Below are 22,784 nucleotides of genomic sequence, written 5' to 3'. Positions count from 1 at the left end.
GATGTTGCTAGAATAAGACGGTATAGGTACGCTCGATTGATATCGCTCTATTAATAGCTCAACGCGTTTCGCTTCATCGTGCATCGACGATCTGCAGAATGGTGAACGTTATCTCGATGCTTAGCTCGAAGCAGAAATAAGAAAGGTACCTAAGGAATCCTGTAATCTTAGCTGATACCTCGTGAAACTTGCTTCTATTACACAAGATCGCTAATTACTATCTATATCTTACACCGAGAAAGTGCTAAAAAAACCTATTTCAATTACATCGACATCAGAAAAAGATAGATAGTGGAACGTTGTTATTTATAGTGATAAAGAAATCCCGTAAGTAATGTATGCGCGTAAAAAAAAAAAAATAACAGACCCTATAAATTAAGAATGTAAATTGTATTGTTTATATTAATTCCAGATTGATAATAACTAGTTATAATAATAACGACTAAATATAATAAGTTATTAGAATAAAAATTATATCAATATAATAATAATTCTGGTATGGGTTAATAATTAATAATTAATAATAATTAATTATATAATAAAACAAATATTATTATTAATTATTAATTATTAATTAAATGATAAGAAAAAAAAGAAACAAGTAATATCATTTTATAAATGATATAAAATAATAATAAAATTATATTATTATAATATTATAATATTATTATCATTATATAATAGAGAATATTATTATAATACTAGTGTACTCAAAAATGACGGACAGTTAAGGTTTAAAAAACATTTATGTATTTCTTTTTTTTACAAAGTAATATATAATATTAAGTATACGCCTTATTTCAGATCATATGTGACATTTTATTATTCGAAGTGTAAAATAAAAATTTTTCTGGTAACTATCGTCGTTTGTGTCGAAAAATGAAAATATCTGCTTAAGATACTATCCATGCATCAGAAAATTGAGAATCACTGGAATTTAGGAAATAAAATTTTTTTCAGCAGACAGATTTCGAATCCAGATTGGTAGATCCGTAAAAAACACTATTGCGTCATCACATATAAATAGAATATAAAATACGGAACACAAAACAAATATAAATATGATAACGACTTATAAGGTATTTATAAGGAGATAATGGTTAGATAATAATATAAGCTTATTTTTTATTTTTTTATTTAAGACAACGATAATAAAATATTATTGTTTTATTTAAACATCTATTAAATTATTTATATATATATATATATATATATATATTTATATATAATTATATATAATTACATTACGTTTATTATATCAGTTTTATAACTATATTCGAATATTTAATTTTGAAAAATAAATGATTTTGTCATTATATACGATGAACAATCGACTTTTAATCTTTACATTAATAACTTCAGAGTTAAAAATATCACATGAAATTCACGAATTACGTAAATATCGTACCACGCATTATGAAGTTCATTGACATTTACCTGAGACAGTCGTATAAAGTTCGACAAATATTGTACCGCACGTTGTGAAATTCACAGCGCCACGCCAAATACGGTGTATAAAATAAAATAGTCATTTACATTTCATGTGACCCTGTAATTTCCTCAAAGAATTTTTCCAAAACCGAGACCTAAATTAAACTAACTAAATCCTTTTCTTATATCCGAAAATGGTAGATTTAACTCATTTCATCAATAATTGCTTATCTAATAGTATAAAGTCTCTTTTTTTCTTTTTCTCTTTTTCTCTCTCTCTCTCTCTCTCTCTCTGTCTCTCTTTCTCTCTCTCTCTGTTTTTCTTTCTCTCTATCTATCTCTATCTTTATCTATTTCAGCTGAAAAAGGCCATCTAAATATATCATTTTTGTTTTTAATAACATGAAAAATATTTATGAATTTACAATCTGAATGCTTTCAAACGAGGAATAAAATGGAAATATCATCGGTATTTTTCTTATCAGGGAAGCATATATCTTTTTCCATTGCATCTTGTAGCAAATGAAAAAAGACATTTGAATATACGTGAGTCCACAATCTTCAGAAGATCTTGAATGCAAAAAAAAAAGAAATGAATGGTGAAGAATATTTCATCAGTAAATAGAACTTTTTCATAAAAAGAAAAGTTACATCATCTTCTAATTGTTGTGACGTCCGTCGACAATAATTATGTAATAATAGCTTAAATTTGTGCCGAAAAAGAAATAAAGAGAATTATAATTAAGACTAGATCAATTCGAAGATCTTCTAATATAAATAATATAAAGATGCATTAAAAGATATAAAAAAAATAAAACCAGTATTTTTTCAAATATAAAATATAAAATGAAAATATAATTAATTTAAGAAACGCATAAATTGCTTGAAAAATTAATAAAGAGGAAGATTTTCATCGTTGTGATTTCAAGGAAATTATGTGAGTAATCTGATCTTAACAATGAAAGTGTTCTGTTGTATTTTATCTAAAGGTAACAGAAAAAGTATCGAAATATAAAAGATCGACATTGAAAGCAGGTCGGTGTGACCGTGGGAATTCGCTTTATATTTCAGAAAGGACGAGGCCTCTTAAGAAAGTGTTTATCGAAGCCGAACGAGAGAGACTTTGATCGGTGAGATTCGATCGATACGCCAATTCGTTTCAGAAAATCGTTCTTCTCAACTTACTGCAGTCTTCGTGAGTGCAAAAGAATATGATGGCCGATGCTCTCCGACGAAACTTTCTCGAAGTTAACCCTTTGTGATACATATTCTATTCAATATTTCCTTCTAATGATAATTAAGTCGCCTTTATTAATTAATTAATTTTATATGGATCACATTTCAATTTTTTTTTTAAATTAAATTTAATGTGTCATCGAAACAATCCAACAGTACATTTGTTATTGTATTATGGATTTTTAATTTATTAACGTATTACTTTAATTTACTAACTTATTCTGTAATTTTTATTATAATGTTATTTTAATTCATTGATTAATTATTAATTTTTATTATAACTTCAGTTTAATTTATTAATTTATTATTAATGTATATTATAATTTAATTGAAATAAATTAATTTATAATTAATTTTATGTATACCTATGTCTAGATCATTGCTCTTTATAAAGATAGACATACATACATATTTCATCATACATATCACACATTTCATCATGATTCTTTTCTTTTCAAGATATGAATAAAAAAAAAATATATATATATGTATGTAATTCATTATCATATAATCAATGGAAATCGGATTTCGAGTTTGACTCGACGTGGAAACAAAATGTCGTTGATGCATTAACTATTAGAAAATTTTGTAAGAAGTTATTCAAAAAGTATTACTACTACGTTCATCGAGCATGTCCTATCGCGAGCCAATGTAAATGCTGGCATATTAATAACGTACCGCTAATGTAGCTTCACGACTCGTCGCATCGTTTCTCAATGTTACCGGCAACTATTCATCCTATCTCGCTGCTTATGACGGCCTTAATCCATAAGACGTACCATGCACAATGTAGACACGGACTAAGAACGTACAACGCACGTTCCCCAACCTGAACGCCACGTACAACCAAAGATAATGCCATGCTTAACCCGTCGACTTTCTACTAGACCTAGAAAAAGAGTATTGTACTTTGTTCTCCACTAAAGAACTTTCCCTATTGTTTTCTTTCTTTTCGATTATAAATACAAGTTTTTATAATTGAATTTGTTTTTTTCTCTTAAAAAAAAATTATATAATATGTAACTTATACCAGTTTATATCTAGTTAAGTTATACATCTTTATTTATTATATCTTATTATATTATAAATTATATCTATTTAAATGGTATAACTTATGCATATAATTACTATCGTTAAATATAAATTATATTTACTTAAAAATGTAACCTAAAATTATACGTGAAATTTATAATAGTCTAAGTTATACTTATGTTATATTTAAATAGATATAAGTAAAAATTCAGTATAATTTATATTATATAATTGTTTTATTTACTTTTGAAAAGAAGTATACTTTAAATATAATTTATACTGGTATAATTATATTATATATAATAATAAAAAAAATCAAATTATATATAATTATATTATAATAAATTATAATATAAATAAATTATACTTATATTTACTATAAGCATAATTTATAATTTACTTAGCGTTTCATTAAACTTCGGATATGAAATAACGATTAATTTTTAATGAAAAATTTTTTTATTCTAATTTTATTTTCATTTATTAATTCATTATTAATTTTGTATCGATATTTCATTGTTCGATAAAAACATGACATTGTGGTAAAAAAATTAATCGTCGATTTAAAGTTACGTCACGTTTCAATAAATTCAATTGTACATGGTCTTGTAATTAATTAAGAAAAAAGAAAAAAAAAAAGAAAAAGAGAAGGAAAAAGAAAAAAGAAGATATTAAAGACGAAAAGAATGTAAATCGAAGGACGTTACGAGGTTATTCGCGTGGAACTAGTTGAACCATTGGAAAAAATTACAATGACTTTTGTTTCTTCGCTGTGTCGAATTGGATGGTTAAATTTCTTTTCTTTCCTTCGAAATGATGAAATTTGTCCGATAAAAAAATAAGACGAATCAACGAATGAAATCCGTGTATCGACTTAAAATACTTCTCCGATTTCGTAGCATCGAGCAAGAAACTCGCAGTTCTTAGGAGGTTCACGTACATTAATTACAATAATGAGTTTATGGTGCATAAAGAGAGAAAGAGAAAGAGAGAGAGAGAGAGAGAGAGAGAGGGAGAGAGAGAGAGAGAATAAGAGAAAGAGAGAGACTAACGACGGAAGCGCGTGAGCGAACGGTTGCAGCTTGTACATTGCCATTAAGTCATCTCGTTTCCGCGTTGTCGGTTAAGAAAGATAATCAAAGAATCTCTTAACTCTTATGGCGTTCTCGAAATAATACTGGAAAATTTACGCGCATATTTTATATATAAAAACGAATACATACTTCTCCAACGAACATAAACTTTTAGTTTCTAATAAGAAATTCAATCATTCTTCTAACCGATGTGATCGTTATAATTACATTACCTTTCTTTTTTATTTTATATATTTACATAAGAATTATCGATAATTTTTATTAAATGAAAAACATAAAGTTAAATAACATTTTTGGATAAAAGATAAATATTAGAAATTAATTTTTATAAATGAAAATAAAGAAAAAACGATAAATATAATATAATATTACAAAATAATGACGTTAATAAAAAAAATGACGAATGTACATAAAATAACGTGTTATCAATAAAAAGATATTATATATATATATATATATATATATATATATATATATATATAAATTCTGACATTACTTATTATCAATTTAAATTATCTCTATAATTTGAAACTTATGACTTGACACGATCGAAATTCTCAAAATAATACAAAACCTACAACGCTTTAATCCTCTTCTCGAAAATAGAGCAATATTTACAACTCTTTCTTTCTTTATGTTTGTTTGTACGTCTCATTGTCAAGAAAACATACATTTACACATAAAAATACGCAATACCATGTAACATGACACATTTTTTTCTAACAATTAGTACTTGCTTTCTTGCGTATCTACATTTATTATTTATATTATTAATTATATAATTATTTAACACAATTATGAAATATATATATATATAAATTACATTAAATCAAATGTCAACGAATAATAAATTTTAAATAACGCAAATAACTGGATAACAGTTTTATGTAAAAAATGAGTTATGCAATAATTAATAATTATTATTAGCAATTTTGTATATGTTATAAATAGAAAAATGCAAATTTATATTTATATAATTTACAATGTACATGTAGATTATTATTTCGAATATTAACAGATAAATTAGTACCAGATGGAATAATTTATCATTTATATAAATTTATAATAAAAACAAAATTTATAAAATATATAAGTATATTATAAATTTATAAAATTTATGAATCTATAAAGTTTATAATAATAAAAATTCTGTTTTGCACTCCAAGATAAATCATATGACAATACCAATGTAGGTATTGATGCAAGTGAATACGTTTTCTTATTGGTTAACGTATATGATCCCTCCAAACTGGTTTCTCATAGTATCACATATATTTTTTATATTTTTTATACATTCTTGAAATACTTAAAGATTTATCTCGAATCAATTCTATTTCCTACATCAATTTGAAAGTTATCCGACGTTTAAATAATTTACACAATAAAATCTTTGCATAATAATGTTTATAAAAATTTACATTTCTTTCTTTCTTTCTTTCTTTCTTTCCTTCTCCTTTGAATTTTATTAACATTAAAATTATGTTTAAAAAATTCACATATATCAATTTGATAAATATTTGAAGAAAAAAAGAAAAAAGAATACTTTATTCATTATTATTTTTAATTTATTATACATTACAATAATGAACGAACGAACACAAATTCCATTTAATACATTATAAAATTATTATAATAATCATGGTAATTGTAAAGGAGTGAAAGGAATAAATTTAAAATCCATCATTCTTTGTTAGTTCTAATGTTAAAAATTACAAATTCGAAACATACCCTTGTATATCTCTTTTCTAATTCTATTTTATAACGAAAGGTGTCAGAAAATTTGATATACCCTCATTTCGTAGGAAAAAAATAATACGAAAGAAATGATGCGAATGAAGATAGAAGGCAAAGTGAGTTAAGCCGGCTTAAACGGCGTGAGAAAGGACTCGTCGGATTTCCATGCATGAAATAAACATTTTACCATTGCGAAAGAACGGTGGCATGGCGCAGTTGTCCTGTATTCACGACCATACAGGGTAAACTCGTAAAACACGCCAATAGCAAATGCAATAAGAGGACCGGGATATTGACAACGGCGTACTGGCTAAACTACTTTCGTGACCTTTGATCTCTTCGTTGAGAAATCTCGCCAACTTACTCCGGATGTTTTCTTCCCTCTGACAAAAGGACAGATCTGCGTACATTTTTAAATCAAACGTTTTAATTAAGGGCAAGTAAGTAATATAGTAAAATATCGAAAAAATTAAATTTCAATTTTTTACATTCAAAATTCTTTTAAAATATTAACTTATATAATTTACTTTGCATTTTACTTTATTATTTTTAATTACTTTTATTATTATTATTAATTTACATAATTTACTTTAATTTATCTTAATTTATCATTATCAAATTTTATTATTATTAATTTGCATTTTAATGCAAATAAAAATTAATAAGAATATATTGATATAAATGATATATTTGTATTTAACATTGATCTCTCATATTTATGCATTTTATAAACAAATTTAAAGGCTTTTCAAAAAGTTTTTTAACCATTTCAAATTAAGTATTTTTCTTTTTTCCTTTTCTCAAAAATACTAAAGAGAAAAAAGGTTGATCTTCGCTAAGTATAAGTTACATTTATGCTGGTATAGTTTTATTGGTATAATTAGATGTTATAACACAAATATACATATAGTATAACATAATTTAAATAAATTTCACATCACACGGTGTTTGTTAAACACAAATAAAATTAAATTACAAATGGTTAAAAGATAAAATACAAAATAAAACTTGAGTGATCAATGGAAAAATATATTTAACACATACATATCCCTCATGCCTACGTATTTCGTAAAAAGTTTCAAAGGCTATAGTATTTTAAATTAAATATTTTTTCTCCAAAATATTAAAAAAACATAAGGTTTATGTTTGTTAAGTATAAGTTATACTTATGCTACTATGGTATTATAACATAATTTAAATAAATTTCACATCACATAGTTATTTCGAATAAAAACGAATAAAATTAAATTATAGAGGATTTAAGCATAAGATATAAAGTAAAACTTGAATGATCGATATAAAATCATATTTGAAATTGATCCTCTCTTCTTTTATTCGCCAATTATTTTATTATTATTATTAATCCGCTGCTTTATGATATGAAATATTTAATAAACATACTTATTTGCTTACGAATTATTTTATCTATAATTCTTCAATAGGAGGTAAGATAATCGAGAATAAAAAAAAAAAAAGAAAAAAAAAGGAAAATACAAATAAAAACATAAAAGAAAAAATGGGATATTGCTTACGCCTTCTGTAAAATTGGTAGTTCGTAAGTGATTCGATCGACACCTTAACGATAAAACCGGATTAAAACGTCTCCTTTTTGTTAACAGTCATGGAATCTATCATGTTCTAAGAGAGACTGCACCTACATACTTAGCAAACTTCTAATATTCTTATGTACTTCATTGACACGATTATTCTTGGTTATCTGATTTATCACAGGAAAACAAAAAATCATTATCGGATATTTCGATCTCGTTCTCTCTCTCTCTCTCTCTCTCTCTCTCTCTCTCTCTCTCTCTCTCTCTTTTTCTCATGGAACACGCGAACAAGCTAATCGCGTGTCTACGCGTGGGAACTCAACCAAAGACCGCCTTCCGGATTAATTCCAGAGTGTCCTAGCTGTTTGCATTTCCTTCTAGTTTCGCGTTTTCTCTCTCTCTCTCTCTCTCTCTTTTTCTTATTTTCTTTCTTTTTTACATTCTCTCAATTTTACGAGAACAGTTACGATCAAACCCATAGTTTATTTCGATCAAAGAAATAAAACTTAACAATATAAATAAATAAGAATAATCAAGTACGATTATTAACCGTAATCGTAGTCTCTGTTATTTATTTTTACAGTCCGCGCCTATTACCAGTTTCCTTCGTTTGTTCGTAATACGGCTTCCTTCTTATAAATTATTTTACGCAGGTATGATTGAACTTTGAAAAATCTTTTCGTGACTTACTTATCGTGCTCGTGGATCGATAACATAATTTATAATATTACATGCCATGTAAAATTTTATCATAGACACTTCCTGACGTTCGTTTTAAACATTGCGTAAAACTCAGCTCTTATCGAGCTCGATAGTCAGGCAATGACCTTGTTAACTTAGCCGGTAACGTGATCTCGACTAACAGGTCGACTATAGCAAAAATTACATTTCCCGAAACGGTCAAGCTATGGCGATCTCGTCACCAACGTACTTCGAGGATTAACAGGTTGGAAACATTATGTTAGATTTCTCAGAATGTTTCTTGTAAATTAAACACTTTTATAACAATTTAATTTCTAATATCTAATTATGATCTAAGCAACGATCAGATTATGTGACAAATTACTTTTAACACTTTATAATTGAATTTTTCTTTTTTCTTTTTTTGTTAAAATAAAAATTATATAATGTGAATTTTATAATATAATATAAATTTATAATATAGTATCATAATACCGTATTATGAAATACATTTTACATTAAGATGATAATTTAATCTACATTTTTATATATTCAACACTGTATAAATTAATTATATATTTTTGTTCTGAATAAAAATGATATAATGTGAAACGTATATAATATAACTTATACTTTTATATGAACTAGATCATGAAATATTGTATGATATAAATGTGACTCGTATTTTAATTGGACTGACTTTATACTTTTTTTTAATTTTAATAATATATTTTATATAATAATTAATATTTCCTAGCATTTGCTATTATATATAAAATTATATTATTATCGTATAATATTAGTTTTGTATAACATTAATTTTCAGATATAAATTAACAATTAACTTTATGGTAAAATATAATAAAAATAAGACTCAAAAGATATAGATATATAAGTATTAATACTTAATTATATTGCGTTACATAATTGGTCCATAATCGTAAAATGTAAAACGTATTCTATACTTAGAACTTGTTTGAAAATAATCAAGTACCGAGTTAGTTGAAAAGTCATTTTCTAAGAAACGTCTTCCTATAGTCCGAAACATTGGCTCTTGTCGTTCATCACAAGAGGAAGACCAAGTATATTGACTTTTACGCCTCGTCTACGCAGAACTCGGTCGCATTTGATGTTCAACGACAACGCCGGCAAATGCGAGGACACTATCCGTGCACCGTTAATGCAGCCTCCTTTACCGGTCCAGAAAAGGAACAGGAGATTTCACGCGCGCCTATTTATGGTGATCTTTCTTTCCTTTCATGTACTCCGAATTGTAATTTATCTCACGTGTAATCTCAAGATCTAAAGATTGAGTTTTTAAATTCTACGATCTTCGTTATTATTTATATTTCTAAAAATAATTACATTAATAATTCGATAATTACAATTGATCATTTCGCGCAATAATTATTTATATGAAGATTATCATCGGTAAAAATGTACCTTGATAATATTAAATTATTTTTAAATTACTCGATGTAATTAATAATATCAATGATTATAGTTTTTCTAATAATTTCCAACAATGTTTGTATAATCAATCATTGTTTCTGTACATTTTTATTTAGTTTTATCACGTATAATATCATAAACAGTTTGTCTACAAAAAAGTTCGATCGAAACTCGTATATTAATGTACTTCTCCGTAGATATGTTATAAATCATTGACGTACTACTCCGTAGTCATGCTGCGAATCATTGAGTAACTACTCCACAGATATGCTGCGAGTCATTAAATAACTATTCCGTAAACACATTGCGGAGTATTGTAGAACTACTCCGTAGCATACTACAAATCATTGACGAACTACTTCGTAGACACATATTGAATCATTAATGAACTATTCCACAGATATGACGTAGGCCATTGACAGTTGCAAAAGCTTCAATAATCGATTAAACATATTGAGCATGCAAGATCATATTTACAAAGATTTACATATCCTTTATTACAAGATAATTGTATAATAAGTAATTCTTTTTAACTTTTTAAACGTTTTATTGGACCTTGGTAACAATACATAATAAACATATGTATGTGAATAATATATTTATAATCTTTGTCCTCAAATATAAAAGTTCATAAAAAACCAAAAAACCGTTGTAATGTAATAATGTATGGCACACAATTTTGAACTTTACTTTTGATATTTGTACAACAGATATAAACATTGCTAAACTTAGAAGTAAAATAGAAGGAACAAACATATTTATTATCACTAGGAACTAGGAATGACATTGACATTGCACTTATAACGTAAACCTACCGAATATATCGAAATATTAAATCAAATTAGAATAATAAACTGATCAACTGATTTTTAGAATATTTATCTAAATTTTTATAACAAGATGTATGACAGATATGTTCTCTCCTTAGGCTTTGGTCTAAACTTTGGTAACTATACACCACCTACATTTCATATTACTAGTACTCTTATAAGTATGTAAAAACAAAATATCCATACTAGTTATTATTTACATGATAGCATGTTAATATACACGTTAAGTAGGTTTGTAACCATTTGGATTACTTTGCTGCCATTTCCACGTATCCGCACCTATGATAAATTTTGAAATATTGTACAATTCATACGTGTATCAGTTTGTAGAAAAGTATAATTATACTTACACATGTCATCTATATTTTTTACAGCACGCCAATTCAGCTCTTTAATTGCTATATTTGCATTAGCATAACTTGCAGATATATCACCAGGTCTACGTCCTACTATCTCATATGGTATCTTCTTTCCTGATGCTTTTTCAAATGCATGTATAACTTCCATAACAGAATATCCATTACCAGTACCTAAGTTTATAGGTTTAAATCCGGTTGGATTAACATTTTTCTGATATATCATTGCTTTAACATGGCCATCAGCTAAATCCATAATATGTATATAATCTCGAACACCTCCATTGGAAAAAGAAACGTGAATAATACAATTAATTATTAGATTTCAAATCGGAAAGTCATTGTGATGTTCACTAAAGTATTATCTAATTATGTTTCCCCTGTTCCTAATACACATATATTTTACTTACCCGTCCCATCGGGAGTATCATAGTCATTACCATACACACTTAATGATTTTCTTTTTCCAACTGAAACTTGAGCAATAAAAGGCATTAAATTATTTGGAATACCATTAGGATCCTCTCCAATTTGGCCTGAGGGATGTGCACCTACTGGATTAAAGTATCTGAGAGATATGACTGACCATACCTAAAAAATGCATGAATTTGTTTAAAAATTTGTATAATTTCATAAATATAAATACGTAAAATCTATTTTATACCTTGTCAGATAAGCAAAGATCTTTCAAAATTTCTTCAACCATATATTTCGTTCTTCCATATGGATTTGTGCAATTTCCAGTCTTCATAGTCTCTATTAACGGAAGTTTTTCCGGAACACCATATACAGTAGCACTACTAGAGTATATAAAGCGTTTTACATCATGTTCTCTCATTACGTTCAACAAATTTAAAGTACCCCCAACATTGACTTCATAATATTCTAGAGGCTTTTCACAAGATTCACCGACTGCTTTCAATGCAGCAAAATGTATGACGCAATGGAAAGTATGCTATAATAAAGTTTACGTTTCAGAATCATTATCAATTCAGTAATAATTCAAAATAAATCTTACCTTTTGAAATACATCCTTCAAATCACTTATTTTAGTTATATCACAATTTATAAATGTAACCTTTTTATTTACTAGTTTCTCAACTCTTACAAGAGATTCTGGTTTCTCATCATTACTTCCTATAAATGTGTAAGAATGTTAGATATGTAATATATGTTTTTAAATGTATTAATCTCACAATATAATACATATTACATAAAATATAAGAATAAATAAAAGCATTTATAAAGGAGGGTAGAATAATGCCATCAATTTTGTAACATGCACTTTCATATTAAATATAAATTATATATATACATGATGACATAACAATGCATTCAGTTATACCTCACCTTTATAGGCATTACTAAGGTTGTCTATTACCACCACCTGAAAATTGGCTTGTAGTAGTTCCAAAACAGTATGAGAACCGATATAACCAGCACCACCCGTTACCAGTACATTCCAACACTGATTTGCCATTTTGCTTTTGTGGTATGCTGCATATTATTTATCAATTCTTTACTCTACTTTATAATTATATAATAAAGACCAAATTGATAGATATTTGTTATATCATAAATAAATATGCAAAGATAAAATATCTTTACAAAATTAGTTGACAACTTTTATATGTGAATAAAAATTTAGAAAATGATATAACTATAAATATAATATAAAATTAATAACAATGTTGTAGAAATAATGCTACTTCAAAACAGATAGAATAATATATAGAGATTTTACTAAATATAATTACCAATCACGTTCTTTAATAAAATTGAAAAAAAATTAATAATATTCAATGTTGATGCACTTATTTACCAATTTATATAGAAACTTAATGCTATAGCAAGTTAAATTTGTGCTGCAGATAAAAGTGCTGCAGATAAAAGAAAGAAGTCCATATTGTAAAAATCATTAGTAGATAGCAGTGTTTTATCTTTTATTGCGTAAAAAATAGCAAAATAAAGTCGAGGAAGTAGAATTGTTAGATAGAGAGAAAAATTACTTTACCCTACCTTTAATCTTCAATGAATACGTCTTACTTCGTCGAGGTTAATGATATACTCTATATAAAAGTATTGAATATCACTATTCGTTACAATGTTATATAACATTGACATCACGCTGTGTTAGATATAACAACGAAGATATTTTATTATCATCAATATTTTGATACTTCAATCGTTAGATAAACGGTTAAGAAGATGTATTTATAAATTCAAATTTTTTTATTGCCATGACTTATACATCGTAGATTTCATATATCCATAAATATGTTACATAAATATATAAAAAATTATTGATAATAGATTAACGTATTGTACTTAATATCGAAGTGTTATCGCCACGTAGATTTGTAAACAATCGAATATCCCTCCTACTTGTCTGATTATAATCAAAAGTTAATATTACATCGAACTCGAACGAGAAAAGCAACAATTTCAGTATACACGATATTCTAGTAATTTGTATTCATATTATGATTGGTGGAAAGAGATACTCTAAAAGACGTACCATTATTTTATTATATTAATTACGTAATATATAACGTTTTATAATTTTAATATTTTCAATAAACATGAAATTACATATATTTTATTAATATAAGACTGACTTAAATTCTTGTAAAGCTTGTAGTTCCTATTAATATCATTATATTGGTATGCTTGTTAAAATAAATACAACCAACATTCACGTCTAATTTTGCAATGGTAACAGAAAACGATGATACTTTTGGATAAGAAAATAAGCTGAAATTGACGTAGTTTACAGAAAATGATAAAAGCAGGTTCTTCTTTACTACACTATCGCAAAATCAAAGAAATTTTGAGAATTTTTAATTTACCAAACGAAAAGATTTCGATTCTACGAATTCTTCTTATCAATAAAATTCTATCAAAAAAGGTTACATGTAATAATCTCACATATTGTAATAAATAAAAATAAACAGTAATCAAAAGTTGAACAATAAACAATTACGTAAATCAAAACTTTATAACAAAGTTAATTTATTTTTATACGATATTCGCGTGCAACGAATTGGCGGGAAACAAAGTTCAATCAAAATCTCCCTCTCCCTCTCTCTTTTTCTCTCTTTCTGCCATACCTACTGAAATATAGCCCCTCCTGTGGCGCCGCCTGACGGAGAAAATGCGTACGAAAGTGCGCGGCGCGTTTCGTGATAGAATAGTGGAGGGGAGACGTGCTCGTTCAATTGCGTCATAAGAGAAACCTCGAGTTTTCCAATTCGGCCATGTTGACTCGCGCGTAAGAACACATCGAAAGCAGTTCCAGCGTGTTTACGGAGTTTAAAAGTCTAAATGTAAGTGCAACTTCTGGCTCATTTCTTCTCGTTAATAAAGACGATCACTTTTTACGTTGATATTTTCAACGAAAGAAGACATTTCAATTGTATATCGAATCTGAGAGACGTCGAAAAGGAGGAAGAGGTTGGACAAGTATATGTATAGTTGAAACGAGAAAAGAATAAAGAAAACAAGAGAGTGAGAGAGAGAAACGATTAGTGGCTCTCTCGAATATCGAGAAGAGAGCGGAGTAACGTGGGACTATTTGAAAATCGCGCGTGCATGGGTAGTGGCCGCCTAACGGCGTCGTCTCGCGGTTTCGACGGAGACGTATCGCGTTCGTCAGTCGGTGGAATTGGAACGCGCTGACTTGTTTACCGTGCGTACGTTCGTAAGTTTAACGTTTTTTCGACACCTGGCCATACGCCGATTCGGAAGAAAAAGACGGACGACATCCATTTTTTTTCTGCCTACGACCGTTGTTTGTCTTTTCTTCATCTCGTCGTCGACGAAGAAAACGAAGGGATTTGGCCGGTTCATTTTATCCTTCTCCTGCGTCGTTAATATTGGACGAAAGAGAACATACACGCCTAACTTCGTTCCTGCTGTTTAGAGGTGAGCTTTAACAAAATTATTTATTTACTTATTTATTTATTATTATTTTTTCTTTTTCGTCGATTAGATAGAACGTCACGAATTCTGTGCAAAACTCTTTCGTAATTCTTTCTTTCTTTCTTTCTTTCTTTCTTTCTTTCTTTTTTAACTCTAACGATGTTACGATAGAAACGATCGAACGTCGTCATGATAAAAAAGAAAGTCAATGATTCGTGCGATAAAACGAAAGGAACTTCATATATACTGTTATACTACATATATTGTTATATTAACCACAATTCAATGTTTTGAAATCTTATGAATGGCATAAAACAACGAATGACTATATACCACCGTACTGGGTGTATGCGCGTACACACACACATACACACACACACATAACACAGCAGCAGGCAGACAGACAGACAGCAGCATACAGACAGAGGAAATACATAAATTTAAACTCGATTGAGGACGCACTTGTTTTTAAATATCTTTCTTTTCCATCGAATTAACATTAAAATATTCATCAGCTCTATCGATGATATTTTATTCTTCTCATTTTTTTTCATTTGTGATGAATGCACATCGATCGATCGAACAGGTTGCTTCTGCTGCTATAGAAACTTCTTGATCCTCGATTAGAAAGTTTATTATAATGAACAAAGAATTTGGCTCATTAATCTGATATCATTATTCCATTCCATATAATTTTTCTCGTTAAAAGCGATAAGGAAAAAAGGATAAAGATGATTCTTTGAAGAAAAAGAAGAGAAAAGGAAGAAAAAAAAATCTACGTTCTAGATTACATGCATGCGCGCGCGCGCACGCACACGCACACCGCACGCATTTACTGCTGCTTGTGTTCTGTAGATTGTAGGTTTCACTAGGAGGAACTCTGACTTTTACTATCTACCTGCTAAATGTGGGTCGTGTCGTATAGTATGTTCTATGTGTGTGTATGATAGACTCTCTCTCTCTCTCTCTCTCTCTCTCTCTCTATATATATATATATATATATATATATATATATATATATGTATATATATGTACATATGTACATATCTCTTCTCTCTCTTCTATGAAAATGGGACCATGGAACAAAATTTGATTGATGCACGCACACCTAAGGTAGAGAAGAGAATCTACTTGGAATTTCTCAACGCTTGGAAGGCTTTATGTTTCCAACCGAATGATTCGTCGAATCCAATCGTCGCCATTCACCGAAGATTTATTATCACAATCGATATAATATCTATTTACTCTTTTGCTTTTTTCCGTTCTTTTTTTGTAACACGATTTTACGAACAGATTTACGTTCTCTCTCTCTCTCTCTCTCTCTCTCTCTCTCTCTCTCTCTCTCTCTCTCTCTCTCTCTCTCTCTCTCTCTTTGTGTGTATGTGTATGATTCAATTTTTTTTATTAAATGTATAGGATATCTAATATTATATACAGATATATCAAAGTAAAAGGAAGAAACAAAATGAATAGACAAAAAAATTGTATAAATAATATCTTATTTCGTACTTGATAATAAACATTCCAGAGATAATCAATGTTATGTTTTCATCAATTTAGGTTATTGGCAATAATCTAACTGTACAATTTTATTTTACATTTTTATATTTTCATGAAAGTAGATTTTTCATAGAATATATTTAGCAATTATTTTAACGCATTGAAGATGGGATAAAATTGTATGGTAAACGTACTGAGACAGGCATTTTTCAATGATTTATTATTATAGCAATAAATACATTTTGTTTATCATATAAATTTTCAGATATCACGTACTTCCTATTGTAATAAAAGTAACCATTACCTCGCAATTTTTAAATAAATATGCATATTCTTGCATATTTATGCAGGATTATTAAACAAGATTTCTCGTTTCTCATTTGTAATATATTAAACGTATATGTTGTAATTATTATAAATTGTACAGGCAAATTTTAAATATTAGGCGCATTAATTTCCATGTAATTTAGCTTATCATAAATCGGTTATAATTATTTATAATAACTTTATTTTATTATTTAAAAATTAAATTAGTACAGTGGCATGATTTAGGAATTATTATTTACATATCTTTAACTAATCATATATAAATTATATGACTCATAAATTATCATTAGAATTTACTATAACATACGTACATATATATATATATATATATATATATATATATATATATATATATATATAATAGTCATGAGAGATTCATTATTTTGTTATCAGTTAAATAATTACAATGATGAATCGAGATGAGATATCGAATTCGAAGTCGAATATGTATTTCCACGCTCGAATAGATACGCTTACAATAGAATCTTTTATTGCAAACAATTCAATAATCTCTTCTTATTTTTCTTTTTCTATAATTTCGTTGAGTTTCCGTCAATTTATCCGATTGTTTCCAACTTCTACCGTCCATCTCCATTAAGGTAATCGTATTAGTTGTTTTATGGCACCCCGTTCGATAGTTCGTTCGTTCGTTCGTTCGTTCGATAGTTCGTTCGTTCGTTCGTTCGTTCGTTCGTTCGTTCGTTCGTTCGTTCGTTACCCTTCCATGTATCGTGCAAGTTTGCTCGCTTCGTTTTCTCTTCCTTTCTTTACTTCCTTGACCGCAGGTAGATCCGTTCGTAGTAACACAACAAACGTATATCCGTTCAATACCGTTAAGATCTGACGATTTATTCGATACTACAACGAGATTTAGTCTCATGCAAAAAAAAAAATGCAATTCACGGTTTCTCACGTCGACAGACGTATGTAGACGATCATGTTTCCTCGGACACAACCAAAGTTTCAATGGCTCGATTATTTTAAATGAAAAAAGTCATACTTTTTTTTGTACAGATTATTATCTATCGTAAATCAACGAAGGAAAGATAATGATGCATGTACTTACAAATTTTGTACGTTGATTCCGATAGTGATGATCATGATATAACACGCATCGTGTGTGCGTGTGATTATTATAATCATGATGGTATGAGAATGACATCACTAAGATAAATATGATCTTGTATAGTATAATTGAATAGTATCCATTTGATATTGAAATTTTTCTTGAATATCGTCCTTCATCTCATGTTGTTATTAATTCATCCTATTTATCAAGCCTATTTCTCTCTCTTTCTCTCTCTCTCTCTCTCTCTCTCTCTCAGTCAACATTTATCCGCTTTCAATGAAATAAAGATACGAGTTAGTACGTTCATTCATGAATAACATTATTTTCGAAAGAACTAGTGGAACATTGAATATATATTGAATATATATATATATATATATGTTTATATAGTAGATAAATATATAATTAGAAATTTATATAGTAGATAAATATATAATTAGAATAAAAAGTTAGTTCTTTTTAGAGAAAGCACAAGAAACATTTATTCCCATTCTCAAATGATTATGTAGCGGCGTGTAACTCATTATAGTTACCTTCTGAATTATCATTGTTGTCGTGGTAACATTAAAAGTTTCTTCTTTTGTTTTCTTTTTTTAACGAAATTAGAATTCAGAGAGACATGGTAACGTAAAATGTGAGATGCTCGTGAGAGTACCTTGATACTTTATATACCTATCATTATTAATTTATTACCCTTTGCATTATTAATTATTGTTAGAGTAGACTAGACGCCCTCTCTTCCCTTCTCTAAGATAAATGAGACATTGTAATGTATGCTGAGATGATACAACAATAACAACAATAACAACGTTGATTAGTTCGACAAATTCATTAATCGATTAAATATATATTTTATTAGAGTTGACGATAATCGGGCTAGATCGATAGACCTTTTCGTAAAATTAACTGTAAATATACGCCGAAAAGGACAGTTTTAATGGATACGACGATATGAGCCACGTTGCGGTTTATTAAATGTCACGAGAAATAACATCATCATGCTACATCGCGAATGCCGACTTTAACGGAATCATCCTTGCGATATTATATTCCATCATTTGTATAATGGTTTATTTTTAACCAGTATTTTTCCCATAGCGAAGAAGAATCGATTTAAACACGTCGTGCCTTAGCAGCTTGTCATTATTACTTTTCTATTTTGCAACTGAAAATATATTATTTTTAAACAATACTTTTTTGCTTTGTATTAGTGCATTCAATTTTTTTTTTGTCTTAATATCTAAATTTGTAAATTTATAGCTGATAAATTTCAAATGTTCTATAACTATAATAAATATTTATATCTTTATCTGAAAATTTATTAGTTCATACTATTTATCTTAATCTTATTAGTAATAATTTTTTTGTACCATTATCATAATTTTCTAACATTTCTACGGATATAATGAATATTATACTTTTATCTAGACATAAGATTCTTACATCTGTCAATAAAGTCGTTATCGTAATCGTATTATTGTACATTTTTTTGTTATTAATTTTTTCATTTATAATTTATATATATTACAATATATTCTATAATTTTTTAAAGTTCCCATAGATATATTATTTATACACTTATCTAACTCGAAAATCCTCATGTCTACTGATAGTATCGTTATCTCGATCTTTAATATAAAAAAAGATAATCAAAGAAGAGAACTTCACCGATTCTAAACGTGGTGATGCATTCAGAAAAAAAAAAGAAAATTGAATTAATAGTTTTATTTCTTTCTCTCTCTTTGTCTCTCTCCCTCCCTTTCCCTCTCTTTCTCTCTCTTTTCTTTTCACGTTTACGTCGTATTATCATGAAGGATGCATTCGTAGTTGCACGTTTCATAAGATATCCAACTTTCATGGACGATCGTCGTGATGATGAATAAAATGAAAGCCAAATGCGCTTGGACCACATTCGTGCTCACCAAACTTGAAATTAATCGATTACTTAAGCTACCTCAACAGGACCACACATGATGAGAAAGAGAAAGAGGGAGGGAGAGAGAGAGAGAGAGAGAGAGAGAGAGAGAGAGAGAGAGAGAGAGAGAGAGAGAGAGAGAGAGAGAATTTTGAGTGTATTACTTGCCAAAAACGTTCATGATCCTATCAACCTTTTATTATCTTTGACTATGATTAACTATAATTAAAGTTAACTCATATTCGTAAGGGGTTCTCAGTGAAATATGTTCGGATTTAACGTATACGATTTGTGAACAAGAAGCTTTATAAATAACATCTTCCTTCTCGTGAAAGAGAGAAAAGAAATTTATTTTGCGGTACTTCTTTAAGAGAGTTCACGTTTACAAGACGATAAAAATAACGGTTCAAGTTTCCTTCTAAGTATACCGAGAAAAGAATTATTTTCGTATAATCGAATTTAATTTTGTATACAGACGTACAAGATAATGAATCGTGTAATATTTTTTATTGATTATTTTGTAACATATGATAGGAAAAATGTTTAAGTTCGTTTGTAGAAACGAACGTATCTCTTTCTGCTGTCATTCACGTCACACGCTCTTACTATAGCCAATGGCTTCCAATTAGGTCATTTGTACGCTTTGGTGCAGAAGCAACGCCAGCGTTTTCCAAAGACGCATTAACCCGGATATATGGTTAGAGTTTTGATCGATGCTAGCTCGTATTTCTGGTACATTCTTTCTCTATTTTTCTTTAAATCGTCGACGAATGTATTTTACTTTCGAGCAATTATTTGTTTTTTCGCCACTCAAACGATCATCCCCATTAACCCACTTCGATGAAACTTTTACGAAAATGAAAAATCATGAGACGCTTCTGTTTTTTCGATGGTTTTCTTCTCTTTTCTCATCAAGGTCAAGTAATAAAACTACGATATAAACCTTCATGGTTAATGGATCATTTATTTTATATGTAATAGTGAATAGTAATCTTCCTCTAAACGGAAAAAAACAATCCTCTGACTCATACTATTCATATTATTCATTTAGATGAAATTTATAGAGATAAAAATAACTGTATTAATATATCTGTGCATTTACAGATTTACTATCTGTAGCACGAGATAGTAAATCAAATTAAAATAAAGGTTTCCTTCTACATTTGGATAATTGTGTTACATTTTCCAGAGATTTCTCACATTCGTGTTTCCAATTCGAGTAAAATATCGATCGAGGAAATATTCGAAATTGTATTATGTTTAAACAGTTATTTTCTACTAATACTGATATTTTATAAAATTATGAAATAATTACATGTGAAATCAATAAATGTTATATATACATTTGCCTGTTATAAAAAATGATTCAAATGATATATTACAGGTATTTGTCGTGAAATAAATTGCAAGTGAATAGAAATGTAAAGTTTACTGGAATAAGGAAACATTTTTGAACAGTCGAAAGAACAAGCTCGAGGGGCCAATGCACGTCGTAACTAAAGTTACAATGAACTTGGGAAACAGGGCTTCACCTGTCGATGTGAAACTGCGTGCATGATACGGTTGGCCGATTTTACGCTTCCTTTTGTGCTTAAAATGCGCCCCAGGGAACGAAGTCTATACATTTTCTTGTTTCTTTTTATTTTGTTTTCTCTTCTGTACAGTATGAACCCACAAGACAAAATCATTAACATGAAAATTTATTAGAGTTGAAGATAATTAGTGAAAATATATCTGAAATGTTTTCTATCTATAAAAAACAATGTAGACGTATAAAAATCAGAAAATGTCATAAAAATAATTCAAAGTTTTGAATATATATGTATGTATATGTATAGATCCATGTAAAATAGTTTTGTGAACTTTTTAAAGGGAAGAAAATAGGGTTTTCGAAATGAAAAGTTTTAATTACTGAAAATTGTTTAAATTTGTAGTCTTATCTATATTATGTATATACAATATACATATATACGTATATAATATTCATAGCCCGTATATATTTTGCAATGTCCATTATGAAGATGTATTTGAACCGTGATACATAGTGTATGTGTGTGTGTGTGTGTGTGTAATATTTGCAGTATACATGTATATATATTCTGCAAATATTACTGTATTATCAAGACGCCACTGTTTCGTCTTATGCGGCAGATCGACGTAGATATCCATATAGGGTATGTGTACTTTTACGTGATCAGAATTGAATTTTTCTTTGATGTCAGACCTTGGATCTCTCAAGTGAAAACTTATGCAGAAAAAAAAACTTTGATATCGTAATACTAAAGAACGTGACTTTTCTTCGACGATTCAACAAATTTCGTTAAAGAAAATGTGAAAAATAAATATGAGAAAATTATTAAATTATTAAAAAGGTCGTGTAATGTTGAAGCTTCTCTGTCTAATTTCTATTTAAATTGCTATTTCCCTTAGAGATTATCAGAGTTATCATAGTTATTAATAGTGTCATCTCTCGCTAGTGCTTTCTCTCTCTCTCTCTCTCTCTCTCTCTCTCTCTCTCTCTCTCTCTCTCTCTCTCTTTCTTTCTTTCTTTCTTTCTTTTTTCTTTCTTTCTTTTTTCTTTTTTTCTTTCTTTCTTTCTTTTTTTCCTTCTTTCTTCCTTTCTTTTTTTCTTTCTTTTTTTCTTTCTCGGTAAGAA

At 28.3% G+C, this 22,784-nt stretch overlaps 2 protein-coding genes across 14 annotated transcripts in view; one reads left to right on the top strand and one right to left on the bottom strand.

Moving 5' to 3' along the window:
* Positions 1–10,791: 10,791 nt before the first annotated feature.
* LOC124950101 (UDP-glucose 4-epimerase) lies at positions 10,792–13,794 on the bottom strand. The gene is made up of 7 exons (XM_047496336.1): positions 13,416–13,794; positions 12,747–12,893; positions 12,415–12,533; positions 12,061–12,351; positions 11,807–11,987; positions 11,391–11,675; positions 10,792–11,319 (listed from the first exon to the last, which is right to left on the bottom strand). The coding sequence occupies exons 2-7, from the start codon at positions 12,874–12,876 to the stop codon at positions 11,264–11,266; spliced, it is 1,062 nt and encodes a 353-aa protein (XP_047352292.1). The 5' UTR covers positions 12,877–12,893; positions 13,416–13,794; the 3' UTR covers positions 10,792–11,263.
* An 857-nt stretch (positions 13,795–14,651) lies between these two features.
* Positions 14,652–22,784, top strand: part of LOC124955882 (protein 4.1) — a 35,367-nt gene continuing 27,234 nt past the window's right edge. For 9 of the 13 annotated variants that reach the window (XM_047511080.1, XM_047511071.1, XM_047511061.1 and 6 more), the window contains exon 1: positions 14,653–15,320. The gene's annotated coding sequence lies outside the window, so the exon portion shown is untranslated. Of the gene's footprint in view, positions 15,321–22,784 lie in introns of all 13 variants that reach the window. The other 4 variants (XM_047510988.1, XM_047510998.1, XM_047511027.1 and 1 more) reach the window with 1 other exon arrangement.

This window comes from Vespa velutina, chromosome 1 (genome assembly GCF_912470025.1).
Source record: "Vespa velutina chromosome 1, iVesVel2.1, whole genome shotgun sequence".
NCBI lineage: Eukaryota > Metazoa > Arthropoda > Insecta > Hymenoptera > Vespidae > Vespa > Vespa velutina.
This window is presented reverse-complemented; position numbering and strand designations above follow the sequence as displayed.